General features: G+C 40.0%; 1 protein-coding gene across 2 annotated transcripts in view; it reads left to right on the plus strand.

Moving 5' to 3' along the window:
- Positions 1-15,139, plus strand: part of IRAG2 (inositol 1,4,5-triphosphate receptor associated 2) — a 32,793-nt gene that overhangs the window by 8,647 nt on the left and 9,007 nt on the right. For both annotated transcript variants that reach the window (XM_033117897.1, XM_033117898.1), the window contains exons 2-10: positions 896-942; positions 1,053-1,096; positions 1,253-1,360; positions 3,521-3,591; positions 5,505-5,562; positions 7,031-7,094; positions 7,177-7,204; positions 7,456-7,596; positions 8,522-8,656. In XM_033117897.1, coding sequence (XP_032973788.1) covers positions 896-942; positions 1,053-1,096; positions 1,253-1,360; positions 3,521-3,591; positions 5,505-5,562; positions 7,031-7,094; positions 7,177-7,204; positions 7,456-7,596; positions 8,522-8,656 — 696 coding nt within the window. The remainder of the gene's footprint in view (positions 1-895; positions 943-1,052; positions 1,097-1,252; positions 1,361-3,520; positions 3,592-5,504; positions 5,563-7,030; positions 7,095-7,176; positions 7,205-7,455; positions 7,597-8,521; positions 8,657-15,139) is intronic.

Genomic DNA, 15,139 nt, shown 5'->3' on the forward strand with positions numbered 1-15,139 from the left:
ATATAGCACCCCTCCACTGAAACCTGTTGGTTGAAGTTAATAAGTTCTATGTTTGATTGTGGAATACTTAAATGTCTTCATTGTTGCATCGTCTGTGCAGGTTTTTGAGATGTCCAAATGATTTCAGTTTTAATTTATTGAATTTTATTTTCCTAAATAGATCAAATAATATTGAAAATATGCTTATTAACTTTTACTATTAAAGAGAAACCTCTGTTCCCATTGTATGTTTTGAAATAGAATAAATGAACTAATCGAGCTTAATGTCCTAAAGTTCCCCCCAAATTAGGAACTCCTGAGAAAGACTAGGAAGTTCAAATGAGACTTTCAAACACTTGCCCAAGCAGGCTGGGGCCAGTTTTGTTAAGCTCTTTTTGAGCACTAAGTAATAGGTGCTGACTTACATGTCATTTCTCAGATCTCTGAGAATTTCATTAACTTTCAAATGTATGGTTTGTCTAGCTAGAAAATTGAGAACCATTTTAAAATCACCAGGTCAAGAGTTTTAGGTTGAGTAATATTTCCATAAATAGAAATGTTTTATGCCCACATAGAATGTTCTATTTAAAGAAAGCTTGACTTAAGTTCATGAAATAAACTCTATCTACCCTTTAAGTTTAGAATTTGTTTTGCCCAAGAGTTTATCAGGTTTTCTTTAACTATTAACTTGTAAGTGCACTTAAAATTGGAATTTTTTTGCAAGTACAGCTTTGAGGAAGTACACACTCGTATATCAATCTGCCTGATACCATCCCATCCTCATATCCTCTCCAACAGAGCAAAGTAAATACGGGATCATTTAAAATTGTGTGGAAATGTTTGCTTAAAACCACATTGCTGGAATTGAAAATGTCCAACTGTTGGACTTATTTCTCCTTTTTCTTTTTTCTTTAAGGAGAATGGTGTTGAATGCTTGTATTCTGAGAGCCTGCCACCATCCAGGTTTGTCTGCCTGTTGTATGTGTGTGTAAATTTGTACACATATTCAGTTAGTTTTTATGAGAATTCTTTGGACCTGACATCCCAAAATATGTCTTCTACTCTTTTGGCAGGGAATATTCCACACTACCATCTCCAGGACACACTTCATCCACTGGTGAGTGCACTTGGAAAAGATGTAAAAATAGACTGTTAGTATTATAACTACAAGCTTGATGTCCTGTGACCTGCTGACGTGTGTGCAAATGAAAAGAACATAGGCAAATATTCCTTTTGCATAGTATTCATGCTGTTAGTTTCTTCCTGTTGATAGATTCTGGATCAGAAATTTTGAAGGTGGCTTCTGGTGTCCTCGATTGTAAATCACTCTGTAAGGAAGAGGAGGATACAAGATCAGCTTCTGCTGTGATAAAAATCAAAGGTAAGCTCTTGAAGTGTTCAAGTATATTTTCCGTTCTACAACATTAAGCAAACCTGTAAGCTGGTAGAATAACTATCCTCAGTCGCATTATTTTGTAAAAGAATGTGGAGACATAGTCTGGAGAAAAGTAGTCCTAGAGGTGACTATTGCTTTTATATATGATAATGTTACCAATATTTAAAAAAAATTCTGTAGATAGAACCAAAATTACAATGTATTTTAATGGGACTTAAATATTTCTTTATGGCAAAGATTGATTGGACACAACTGGGTCTCATCTGTGGCGCAGATGTAGAATCACCTGCTTAGGAAATTTCACAATCCTGATTGGAATCTATTAGGTTAGAAGGATGGACCAATCAGTGATGGTCCATTCAGAAGGCAAAAGAGTTAACTAGATGATATGTTAGATCCTTTCTGCCACTTGACTCTGAGAATAAAGTAGTTATTCTCAGCCATTCCCAGTGAGACGCCACTGTAGTTGACACCCAGGGGAGGCCGCGGCTCCTATTCCCACCCCCACAACAATCAATCCAGAAAAATTCATTTGATTGTTTGAACTTAACAGCTCAATTTGAGATATAGGTGCTAAATCAGAGGAGTCATAAAATTATAGAAATGGAATCCATTCCTTAGGTTAACTGAAGAATATTTTTATAGTCTACCTTACACCAAATAAGAAAACTTTTAATTAATATTAATTAATTTTAATTAAAACTGCACCAAGATACCATTTTCACCTGTTGCAAAAATTTGATTACACTCTGTTGGTAAGGTTGAGGGGGGAAATGGAATTCTCACACATTCCTGTAGGGAATATAAATTATTGTAATTAATGTGGAGGGGAATTTTCCAATATCCACCAAAATGTTAAACATACATATCTTGTGGTTAAAAATTTGATTTCGGTGAATTTATTCTATAGATCTAAGTATACACATACCATATGAGATATGGGTAAATTTATTTACTGCACCGTTGTCTGTAATAACAAAGTATTGTAAACAAGTTAACTATCAATAGAAAATTAGTTAATATATTTTGACGTGTCCATGTAATGAAATACTTATATGCTTGCATAAAACATGTATAAGGAGCCTTTTTTTCCAGAAGGATATCAAAGAACTATTGCTTCTTGGGGTAAAAATACACCAAAGTACAAAATATTATGTATTGCATGTAAAGATTTATGGAAAAAGAAGATTGGGAAAAAGTTTTTAGGTATGCATAAAATATCTCTGGGAGTCTATGCAAAATAGTATTGTCTATGGGAAGGGAAAATAGGTTTCTGGCTGGCATGGATGGGAGGGAAAATTTTCACTGTAAAACATTTTACATCTTTAAATTTATGGACCATTTAAATCTATTATCTGTCCTAAAACTTAAAGAAAAACAAAAATAAAATTTCCACAGGGAAAAAAATATTTTATCTCTGAAGAGTGGTTACTATTTTGTTCTTATTTCCATATAAAATGTAGAAATATAATACATTCTTTAACTATTTTTTTTCTTAAAAAGAAAGAAACAAAAACTACCAATAGCTGCTGACATTTTGTGCCTACACTGAACTAAATTCAGGACAATGAATTATGTGAAGAGGAAAATCACTAACAAGCGCATTATAGTACAATAAAGTACAGCAAAATAAAGGGAAATTACAAAAAGAATGGCATAACTTAAAAGTAATTCATTTCTTCTTAGTTTGATCACATTTTATGTAAAAAGATACCATGTTTTGGAAGGATAGCATACTGTGTTATCCGCCTTGCATATATAATTAAAAAAAAATTTGTCAGGCTATAAAAAAGCTACGAAGCTACTAATTATTCATTCTTCCTTTATCCAGTTTCTATAATTATATTAGTAATGTGTTTGATTTAAAAAGCAGCAGCAGCCTTAAAAAGGATTTTGAAAGCAACTATTTGAAGGCCATTTATACAAGTGTTTATTTCTAGAAAGAAATTTTATATGGCTAGCTTCTTTGGGAACCTTAGTTTCTCTAGTCCCGATTCTGAATCAATGGACATGTTTAAAGTTTTGTAGTACATAACTTATCTTACATTTAAGGCCTTTGTCACTTTCTAGTCTGCCCTCAGTATTTCTTCCTTTTTTACTTGTTACTGCTCTCCAACTGTTTGGTGTATTTTCTTTTTCTCATAGACACAAGTCCAGCTCACGAGAACATTGTACTCCAAGGCTCTGTGAGTGAGGACAAAACCATGTTAAATCTGGTAAGGAAACATACACATGTCAGCAATAAAAATAATCATATATTACAATGGTGGAACTGTCCCTTTAAGTTTCAAAACTACTCTTAAAAGCACCATCTCATTTTATCTTTTCAAAATATTATAAGGTTAAAAGAATTTAATTATACCAATATTTTATAGATGAAGTAGTTGAGGCCAAAGCATCTTTGTGACTTATACAAGGTCACACAATCGAGTCATTCATCCACTCATTTATTCATCAAAAGTCTACTGAAAACAAGCTAAATATCTATCAATAGAGGACTCTTAAATAAGTGAATGCATTAATAAGGTTGAATAAAGCAGTGATATCTATCTGAAAGATATGTTCTAATTAGGGGAAGGAACATACAATTACTGCACGATCAGAGTGTGATTAGTGATATGAAAGAAAAGTGCTTGGGGCTAGAGTCTAGAAAAGATGACATAGAAAATGTATGAATTGAATAACATGAGAGTAGCAAAGGAGTAAGAGTAGAACTTGGGGTTTAAATAAGATCAGCTCGAGATAAGTAAAGTTTCAGGTTGATGTGAGGCATCACTAGTCTGTAAAGAGATTTTATTTATCACTATATGCCCATGTTCTAAAAGTCACCAATGGGACTTTTAGAAGTAGACACACATTTGAGAGTGAGCAGCAAAGAACCAAGTGTGTGGATGAGATTTCCCAAGGACCCTGGTAGTCAGGGAGAGAGCACTGAGGAAAATTGACTCTTGATGATTCCATTATCTAATAAAAGAATGCAATGGCAGAGGAGGCTGAGAAGGAGCGATTGTAGTGATGGGGACAAATCAGGAGAGCAGAACCAAGGGAAGAACAATCTTCAAGAAACAGGATTGTAGATCATTGTAGATGCTACCGTGAGGTCAAATAAGGTAAAGACTGAAACTTATGCACTGGATTTGTCCATAGGGAGTTCACTGATAACTGGGGAGGGCAGTTGCCTTGGAGTGTTGGGTACAGGGACAGTGTAGTTCATTGTTGACAAATGGGAGACAAAGAAGCAATTGGAAACCGCAACCATGGATAATCCTGCCATGAACGGCAGGAGCCTGAGGAAATGCCATAGCTGGAAGAGGTCATTGGGAGGCAGGAGGATTCAAAAAAACTTAAGAATATTTAAGTTTTGGTAAGAATGATCCAGTGCTTTACCTGTATTATTGCATTTGTTACATTTTATCAAAGTCTTGGTTTCAATTGTCTAAAATGTATATGACATCATGTCAATGGCTCTCCCAAGGAAATTTGTCTTGGATTTACTTTTATAGAAAATTTCTGAGAAGGTTGAATAATTATTATCATAAAAATGATTGTATACTTATAGCTTTCTCAGGCAGTACAGTACATCCTTCTTATTATGGAGATTCTTGTTGTATAGCTATATTTGTAAAACAGTTGGTCAACGACCTTAAAAAAATTCATATTGAAAAAAAGCCTAACACAACACAATCTTAGTAGCTATTTTTGCCACAGTTTCCTCAACAACCCGTGTAGAAAGCTGCCTGTGATTGTCCAGAACCACCCCCACTTTGTCTCTTCATGCATCCTATCCAGAGACACTCCATGCTACTCAAGGCATGGCGTCTCTCTCCTCCCTTTGCAGAGCACTTATTTATCTATATCCCATTTATTTGGCAATTAATCCTAGTTTGCTTTGTGGTAACTTCTATCATGTTTGCAGCTTTTCATATATCTCTGTCCTTTATGCTGCAACTAGATTGTCAACCCCCCTGGAGCCAGTCCTGTTTTCTTCTTTAACCTCTAGTACAGTTCTTTGATTAATGTAAAGTGTTTTTGACAGGGCATGATTAGGAGAGGACAGGAAGTTGGGAAATGATTGGTTATAAAGGATATGCACTTTATGTACAGCAATAAAATCTCTTTATGATTTTAGGAAGCCAAAGAGGAATCGAAAACAATAGATGAGCATAAAAAAGAATGTGCTATGGGAGGTAAGGAATGTTCTCTCCCAACCCCCACATGAACTTTATTCCCTTGGTATTTTTATGGGTGAAATCTTTCTGAGTAAAGATATGGCATCTATAAATTCCGCATCTCTAGAGAAACAGCCAGTAGAACTGATTCTCGATCCATTGGTATAATTTTCAAAAAGCCACATTTATGTTGCTGTTGACTGGTAAACCCCAGAGGTCTGCTGCCCAATTGTGAACTAAGAACCACGCCCATGTCAGTATTGAATTCTAAATTCTACTTTGAGATCTTTTAAATTATCCCATCTGAAAGTAAATAAGCCAATATTTAAAGAAGTGCTAATATGCTTCCCTCCCCATTTCATGTTTATTAGGAGGCACAAAAGTAGATAGAGTCCAGGGTTTGGAGTCACACAGACTCTATACTGGGTCAGTCTCTGATTAACTGTGACTTTGGAAATTTATTTAACAAAAGTCTCAATTTCCTCATCTGCAAAACAGAAACGATGAGTTTTTAAAAAGTAGCCTTTCTTGAGAATATACTATATGCTAAATACTTGGCAAAATTCTTTATGTACATAATTTTATTTAGTTTTCCCAAATATCTATGTGGTGAGATAGGTAAACTATGATTCAGTTTCCTAGCCCATAAACTAGATAATACCAGTACCTACCACAGAAGGTTTGCTGTGAGGTTTGAATACATGATGTATGAAGCACTTAGAAAAGTGTCTGGCAGAGAAGTTCCCATGAAAGTTAGCTGCCCTAGAAGAATAATCATCCTTATTTTGTAGATGGTTTGAAGTTGTTACTTGTTCCAGGTCACATAGCTATAAGGGTCAAAGCCAGGAGTTAAACGGGGTTTTTTCAAAAACGAACACTCTTATAGCTAATACATTGAATTTTTTCCAAAGTTGTCATTAAGAGTATCATTAATATGTATAAAGAGCCTTGTTGTGGGACTGACATAATTTCTTTCTATGATAAATGGTGGGGACCATGTGTACGAGTATTGTTGCTGCTATTGTTACCAGAATTATTATAATTCTATTATTATTGCTGCTGCTACTATTACTACTACTACTTTTATTACAATCAATATGACTCTTGCTGCTGCTGCTGCTATTAAAGCTTGGATCTGAAGGAGGACCAGGGCTCCAGAGGAAGGCATGCATGTAGCCATCGGATCAAGTCAAATAAACATTCAAATACAAAGCAAATAAATCGGGCTGTCGCTTGTCTCTGAGACATCTTCAAGTTTCAAAGACTATTCACATGTTGAAGTGTGAGCCAGTGATTTTAAGGTCATTGTGATCCCAATAGCATAGCATAACATTATGTTATATTCAGCAAATGCGTTATTAGTTGGCTACCATCTCAGACATATTTCATGCCTTTGTTTAGTGGAGAGAGGGCATAACATTTGAGAGAATGTGCCTTTAGCTGGTAAGCCTCTTTAACCAAATAATATTTTATTATCTTTTAATAGACACTGCTGTTTCCTCTCTTCCTGAAACCACTGTGAAATCAGTTAACTTTAAACAAAGTGACAAGTAAGTTCTTCACATACCATATTGACATTCTTTGCTTTTCTGTTGAATTACGCTTGAATAAATTCTTTGTCTTATCCTACAGTGCTTCTGCTAATGAGAAGGAGGTGGAGGTGAGTGTAAAGTAAATATTTTTACCTTTAGTTTTTTCAAAAAATGTTTCAGGCTTACTTGCGTACAGTCGCTCATGCTTTTGCACACACTCTTGTATGTTTGGTGTCTGGCTTGGAAATGACAAAGTGCAGGTAAAGTCTATGCATGGGAGCAGAAAGAAATACGCGTACCTTGTATAATCCAGTATTAAACCGAAATATTTGACTACATCCAATTTTCTCCCTTCACCCTCATATTATTTTGACAACAGGCTGAATTTCTCAGATTATCTTTGGGATTTAAGTGTGATTGGTTCACCTTGGAGAAAAGAGTGAAGCTTGAAGAAAGATCTCGTGACTTGGCAGAAGAAAATTTGAAAAAAGAAATCACTAACTGTTTAAAGCTATTGGAGGTAAGAATAATAACCTTTGGGGACTATACATTTGGTGGTATTGTTAATGTTTTCAAAATTACATATGAGTTTACTTTTAAGACTAAAACTAACACCAAGTATTCAGCCCTGCCTGACCCCAAGGTGAATTGATAGGAGGTAAGAATTCAGATCAGAGTAAAATATTAATAAAAGATTCACTAATCGGAGAGCATAAGCAATAAAACAATAAATGTCTTTTATAGTAGATGTATGAATCATCTGCTTTCTCTTTGGCTTTCAAAGATATTTTAGGCAGAAGAGTAATCATGCAGCAAACTGAGCAATAGCAGATACTATTCATTTTAAGCTTCAAAGAAGAGAATTAAAAATTTTGTTTCCATTTAATTAACTGAAAAAAGAGAATGGGGACTGATTTAGTCCAGTCAGATGACGGCTACGCCCTCTGTAAAGTACCTAGCAATATAACAACTACTATTCTTCCGTTTTATGAAGTCACCATAAATATAGAGATGAGTTGGAAAATTAAGAGGGTTGATTTTGGAAAAGGAAAATAAAATTTTAGAAACCACAGTCTGAATTTCGTTGTGATAAACATAAAATTTACCCTATATAACCCTTTCTTTACCATTACCAATAAATTATACCCCATTCTATCATAGAAGAAAAATATAAATACACATGAAGGAGTGGCAAATTTGGGAAGTAAAGAAGGAATCAAGAATAGATATAGAAGTCTTTGTGAGCCCCTGCATAGGTCTACTTGACAGCCAACAAAGATACTAATATTTCAGTATCATTTATTATTGGTCTTCACTGCTTCTTTTCATTCTCCACCAAGATAATTGAGATTTGGCTGCCGTCTGCACTTATAACATAGTCAGTGTTAGAATCACTTGCTGAATATTTGGGTTGGATACTTTTTAATACGTTGCTTTCTGTGCAGTCTCTAACACCTCTTTGTGAAGATGACAACCAGGCCCAGGAAATCATTAAGAAGCTGGAGAATAGTGTGACGTTCCTTGACCAGTGCACAGCACGAGTTGCCAGCAGAGCTGAGATGTTGGGAGCCATTAATCAGGTAACCTGTAGTTACCATTTCTCTGGTTACAATGAAAATACCGAAAGGATTATTTTCCCTGAGATTATGGATTACATTTCTAAGAAGTTTTTTTAAAAATGCCTCTTTATTGTATAGACATATATATTTAATATGGGAAATGGACTATGCAAATAAAAGTGTAAAAAAACCTCATAATAGTATTAGCCAGTGACAATCATAAAAATTTTGTGATATAGTTTTCTAGACACTCCATTCATATTATATTATAATCTGCATTTTCATTCAACATATAACATAGATAGCTTTCTATGTGATATAAATGTATACACACATAATTATTTTATGGTATTCTATTGGTTGAATAGATTATAAATTATTTAACCAGTCTCCTATATTTGATCATTTCAGAATGATCTTGATATTTTGCTATTATAAACAATGCTACAATAAATATTCTTGTACATGCATCTTTGCACACTTATTCATAGAGAACTAGAATTACAAAATTTCTTTGTGGGAAAATGTGGGAAGACTTTCATTTTTTGAATCTATACCTAAACAAAGTTTTAAAAATATATTTTCTTAAGGAGAAATTTCACTGTGGTAGTAGTTTTAGTTTGATTAATGTTTAATTTACTATACATTTTTAATATTCTATTTCCTTTTTATCTTCTCGCTAGATAATAATATATATTTTTTTGTTTTTGTTAAAGTTATCTAAAAAGTTTAGTAGTTAGATAAGGCTTATTAACCCAATTTTCCATGTTGAAGAAGAACAACTTTCAACTCTTGGTTTTTCTATTTATATCCATCTCTCTAAATAACATACTTACGCTGTCACTTAGTGATTTATTTTCAGTTTTAGGTATTTATTGGTTTCCCACTATGAAGATGAATATTTAGTTCTTTTATCAATCTCTGTTCCCTCACACCTTTTCACTGTCCCTCACCCTGTTGTTGACCTCTCTTCCTTCCTAACCAAGCTTAAATTCCACGAACACAATATTTGCTCCTTTACATGAACCCTCAACACTTTTCCCTCTTTTGCTTTATTTTAACTCATCTGGAAAATCTACAACTCTTTAAATCCACTTCTCCTCCTGCTCATACCTGCACAGATGGAAAACATCATGCCTCTATGCTGACTAGCTCTCTTGAAATTCATCACCACAAACCTCAAGCGGGTCCTTTGGGCCTCCCACCATTCACTCGCTCTCTCTGCTAAATATCAATTTCACATTCTCTCCTTTCTCCATCATTATGTCCTCTCCCATCTTCTCTATCAAATAATGGCTTTACTTTCTACCTGAGAACATTGAGGCAATCAGAAGGGAATGGCCACAAGCTCTGAACTTACTAGCATCTGAGCCCTTATACTCTGCTTTCCTTCTGAGAATGAAAGATGAGTTCTTTCTAATCCTAGCTAATGCTAACTATTCCAACTGTGTACAAGATCCTATCCCTTATAATTGACTCAGAAACTTGAGCCCTACTTCTCCCCACTTCCCTCCATCTTCAGTTTTTCTCCACTCTACAGTCATTCCCATCAGCACACAAATGTTATTTTTAAGATTGGAAGAATAACACAAAACAAACAAACAAAAATCTTTGACTGTTTCTCCTTTACCCTCTTTCCTTGCCCCTATTTATAGCAAATCTCCTCAACAGAACTGTATTCACTGTCTCCAATTTCTTTCCTCCCATTCTAACACCTGTTCTAATCAGCCTTAACCTACTCATTCTCCTTAACCTATCTGTTACATTCGACTTGGCTGAGTTCTTTCTCCTCCAGGAACCACTCTCCTCACTTGGCTTTTATGTACCACATTCTCTTGTGGTTTTTTTTCTCTCTACATCATAGGTCACTCCTTCCCTGGCTCCTTTACTGCTCCCACCCTTTCTCCCAGGCCTCTTTATATCGATGGGCCCCAGCGCTTCACCCTTATACATCTGATCTCCATCTGTACTCAATCCCTACTATCCCTGAGGCATCATACTTACTCTCAATATCTGCAGTGAGTTCCAGACTAAAATATGCTACTGACAATGCAGCATTTCCACTCGGATGTTTGATAAACAACTCAAACTTAACATATCCCAAAATAAACAGCTCACGGTCCCTCCAACACCTGTTCCATGTATGGTTTCCTTACGAAGGTCAAGGGCACCTCAGCCCCTCCAACTGCTTAGATTGAAAACCCTTAGGGGTAATTCTCAACACTTTTTTTTTCACACAGCACATCCTGTTCTATAGGAAGTCCTGTTCACTCTTCCATCAGAATATATTCAGAATTCAACCGCTTATTTTCCTCTCCGTTGCTAACAAACACCTTGATCTAAGCCACCATCTGTTTTTCTCAGATCAATACACTGTCTTTCTAAATGCTCTCCCTCTTTCTATCCACATCCAATCCTACTTCCAACATAGTCTATTCTCAATAAAGCAGCCAGAAAAATCCTTTAAAAACCTAAGCCAGATCATGTTCCTTTTTTGTGTAAAGCCCTTTGGTGGCTCTTCACTTTTTTTCAGAATAAAACCAAAGTCCTTTAAGATGGCTTAAAAACATTTACATGGTGACCCTGCCCTCTTGCCTCTTGGAGTTTATCTCCTATGAGTGTCTTCCTGAATTATCTTACTCTAACGACACTGGTCTCCTTTTTGTTCATCAGACATGCTAAGCAGACTGCCATCTCAGGCCGCTAGTTCCAGCTGTTCTCTCTTCCTAGAATACTATTTTTCTAGGTATCTACACATCTTAGCTCTAATATTCTTCAATTCTTGTTCAAATATCACCTTCATAAATGGTGTCGTGCGGGGAGGCCTGCAGAGTCTCTGGTCCTGCTCCCCACATAAGAACGCAGGATATGGCGAGGCCAAAAAGGAACACCCACGGAGCCATAGGTAGGGGAGTCATATCTCTATACTCTTGCTGGCGGCTGGGTTGGAGACAGGAAACAGGAGCCACACAATTCTCAACCCTCACTGTGCCGCTTGCAGACTCAGCCCCCATCTTCTTGCTAGCTCCCCCTTTTTCTGCTAGCCTAGCCACGGCAGTTATATTCATGGCTAATGGCTCACTGGTTACAGCTGACGGCCAACTAGCCACAGCTGATGGCCATTTGATCACAGTCGACGGCCATTTACTACCTGAGCCAGCACCTTTCTATGTGAGGCCAAGAGCCTGGAAACTGCTTTTTGGGGCTCTGTCCCCACACTCCACCCCTACAGGCTCTCGCCTCACAATCTACGCGACAAGCGTCTTCCGCGAGGGGCCCTGTGCGAGGAGCCTGGAGGTGAATGCTATTTCCTGGACACAGCCAAGCTCTCTGGTCACAGCCAGGGTTTCTCAGGGCACCACCAGTCCTTCTGGGCACAGCCAGACTTCCTGGACTTCTTAGGGTACCACCAGTCTCCCCGGGAACAGCCAGGGTTTCTCAGGGCTCTGCCATTCTCTCTGGGCTCAGCCAGACTTCCTGGACACAGCCAGGGCTCTCAGGGCACTGCCACACTCTCTGGACACAGCCAGACTTCCTGGACTCAGCCAGGGCTCTCAGGGCACTGCCACACTCTCTGGACACAGTCAGACTTCCTGGACTCAGCCAGGGTTCTCAGGGCACTGCCACTCTCTCTGGGCCTCTCAGGGTACCGTGCTGGAACAACAACGACTCACAGTCCAGGTGCTTACATATTCTCGATGGTGGCCGGTCAAGACACAAAAGCAAACATCCCCCAGTTCCACTACATAGTGGTATGTTCCCAAACAGTCAAGTGGTCCATTAAGTTAGGGATGGAAGGCAATTCCCCATAGTCCATAGTCATTCGCCAGGGCTGTCCTGGGGGTGAGGGATGACCTTGACCTCACCCTCAGCTCCCACGGAGGACTCAGCAAGCCTTTCCTCCTGGGACTACAAGTCCTGCATCCGGGCTGCCTCAGCAAGCACTCAGCTCACAGGGTCGCAAGGACCTTCGCTTTCTCCGGCCTCTGCTGGTTGGGGAACCGTCCACGTCTTCCCACCCCTCCACGAGGTCCAGCTCTCAGGCAGCTGCTCCTCCGGGTCTTCCTGCAACTGAGTGTTCATACACACAAACTGCTCCACCACCCTTCGGGGAGCTTTGGCCAACTAGCCACAGCTGATGGCCATTTGATCACAGTCGATGGCCATTTACTACCTGAGCCAGCACCTTTCTATGTGAGGCCAAGAGCCTGGAAACTGCTTTTTGGGGCTCTGTCCCCACACTCCACCCCTACAGGCTCTCGCCTCACAATCTACGCGACAGGCGTCTTCCGCGAGGGGCCCTGTGCGAGGAGCCTGGAGGTGAATGCTATTTCCTGGACACAGCCAAGCTCTCTGGTCACAGCCAGGGTTTCTCAGGGCACCACCAGTCCTTCTGGACACAGCCAGACTTCCTGGACTTCTTAGGGTACCACCAGTCTCCCCGGGCACAGCCAGGGCTTCTCAGGGCACCACCAGTCCTTCTGGGCACAGCCAGACTTCCTGGACTTCTTAGGGTACCACCAGTCTCCCCGGGCACAGCCAGGGTTTCTCAGGGCACCACCAGTCCTTCTGGACACAGCCAGACTTCCTGGACTTCTTAGGGTACCACCAGTCTCCCCGGGCACAGCCAGGGCTTCTCAGGGCACCACCAGTCCTTCTGGGCACAGCCAGACTTCCTGGACTTCTTAGGGTACCACCAGTCTCCCCGGGCACAGCCAGGGTTTCTCAGGGCACCACCAGTCCTTCTGGACACAGCCAGACTTCCTGGACTTCTTAGGGTACCACCAGTCTCCCCGGGCACAGCCAGGGCTTCTCAGGGCACCACCAGTCCTTCTGGGCACAGCCAGACTTCCTGGACTTCTTAGGGTACCACCAGTCTCCCCGGGCACAGCCAGGGTTTCTCAGGGCACCACCAGTCCTTCTGGACACAGCCAGACTTCCTGGACTTCTTAGGGTACCACCAGTCTCCCCGGGCACAGCCAGGGTTTCTCAGGGCACCAGCAGTCCTTCTGGACACAGCCAGATTTCCTGGACTTCTTAGGGTACCACCAGTCTCCCCGGGCACAGCCAGGGCTTCTCAGGGCACTGCCACTCTCTCTGGGCACAGCCAGACTTCCTGGGCTCAGCCAGGGCTCTGAGGGCACTGCCACTCTCTCTGGGCCTCTCAGGGTACTGTGCTGGAACAACAGCAGCTCACAGTCAAGGTGCTTACATATTCTCGATGGTGGCCGGTCAAGACACAAAAGCAAACATCCCTCAGTTCCAATACATGGTGGTATATTCCCAAACAGTCAAGTGGTCCATTAAATTAGGGATGGAAGGCAATTCCCCATAGTCCATAGTCATTCGCCAGGGCTGTCCTGGGGGTGAGGGATGACCTTGACCTCACCCTCATCTCCCACGGAGGACTCAGCAAGCCTTTCCTCCTGGGACTACAAGTCCTGCAGCCGGGCTGCCTCAGCAAGCACTTCCCAGCCCACAGGGCCGCAAGGACCTTCGCTTTCTCCGGCCTCTGCTGGTTGGGGAACCGTCCACGTCTTCCCACCCCTCCACGGGGTCCAGCTCTCCGGCAGCTGCTCCTCCTGGTCTTCTTGCAACTGAGTGTTCATAGGCACAAACTGCTCCACTGCCCTTCGGAGAGCTTTGGCCGGCACCGTACCCTGCTCGCTGCGCCATTTGTCGTGCGGGGAGGCCTGCAGGGTCTCTGGTCCTGCTCCCCACATAAGAATGCAGGATATGGTGAGGCCAAAAAGGAACACCCAAGGAGCCATAGGTAGGGGAGTCACACCACTATACTCTCGCTGGCGGCTGGGTTGGAGACACAGGAACCAGGAGCCACACTGTTTGCAACCCTCACTGCACCGCTTGCAGGCTCAGCCACCATCTTCTTGCTAGCCCCATTTGCTGCTAGCATAGCCACGGCAGTTATATTCGTGGCCAATGGCTCACTGGTTACAGCTGACGGCCAACTAGCCACAGCTGATGGCCATTTGATCACAGTTGACGGCCATTTACTACCTGAGCCAACACCTTTCTATGTGAGGCCGAGAGCCTGGAAACTGCTTTTTGGGGCTCTGTCCCCACAAATGGTCTACCATGACATCCTCTGTAAAATTTCAACCCTTCTCACCCCAGAGATTTTAATGCCCTCTTTTATTGTTTCTTGTTTTTCATAGCACTGTTCACCTTCAAACATGATATATATTTTATTGACATCTTGTTTATTTTCTGTCTCTTCCCACTAGAATATAAGCTCCATAAAAGCAGGAATATTTATCTGTATAGCTTACTGCTTGCATCCCCTATTTCTGAAACGTGCCTAATAGATAGCAGATACTCAATAAATATTTGTTAAATAAATGAGTATACGACACCAAAAGGAAAAACAACAACAAAAAATAGATAAATTGGACTTCCTCAAAAGTAAAAACTTTAATGTAGCCAAAGAAATTATCAAGAAAGTAAAAAGACAATCTACTGAATGGAGAAAATATTTGCAAATCA

This window comes from Rhinolophus ferrumequinum, chromosome 10 (assembly GCF_004115265.2).
Source record: "Rhinolophus ferrumequinum isolate MPI-CBG mRhiFer1 chromosome 10, mRhiFer1_v1.p, whole genome shotgun sequence".
Taxonomy (NCBI): Eukaryota; Metazoa; Chordata; class Mammalia; order Chiroptera; family Rhinolophidae; genus Rhinolophus; species Rhinolophus ferrumequinum.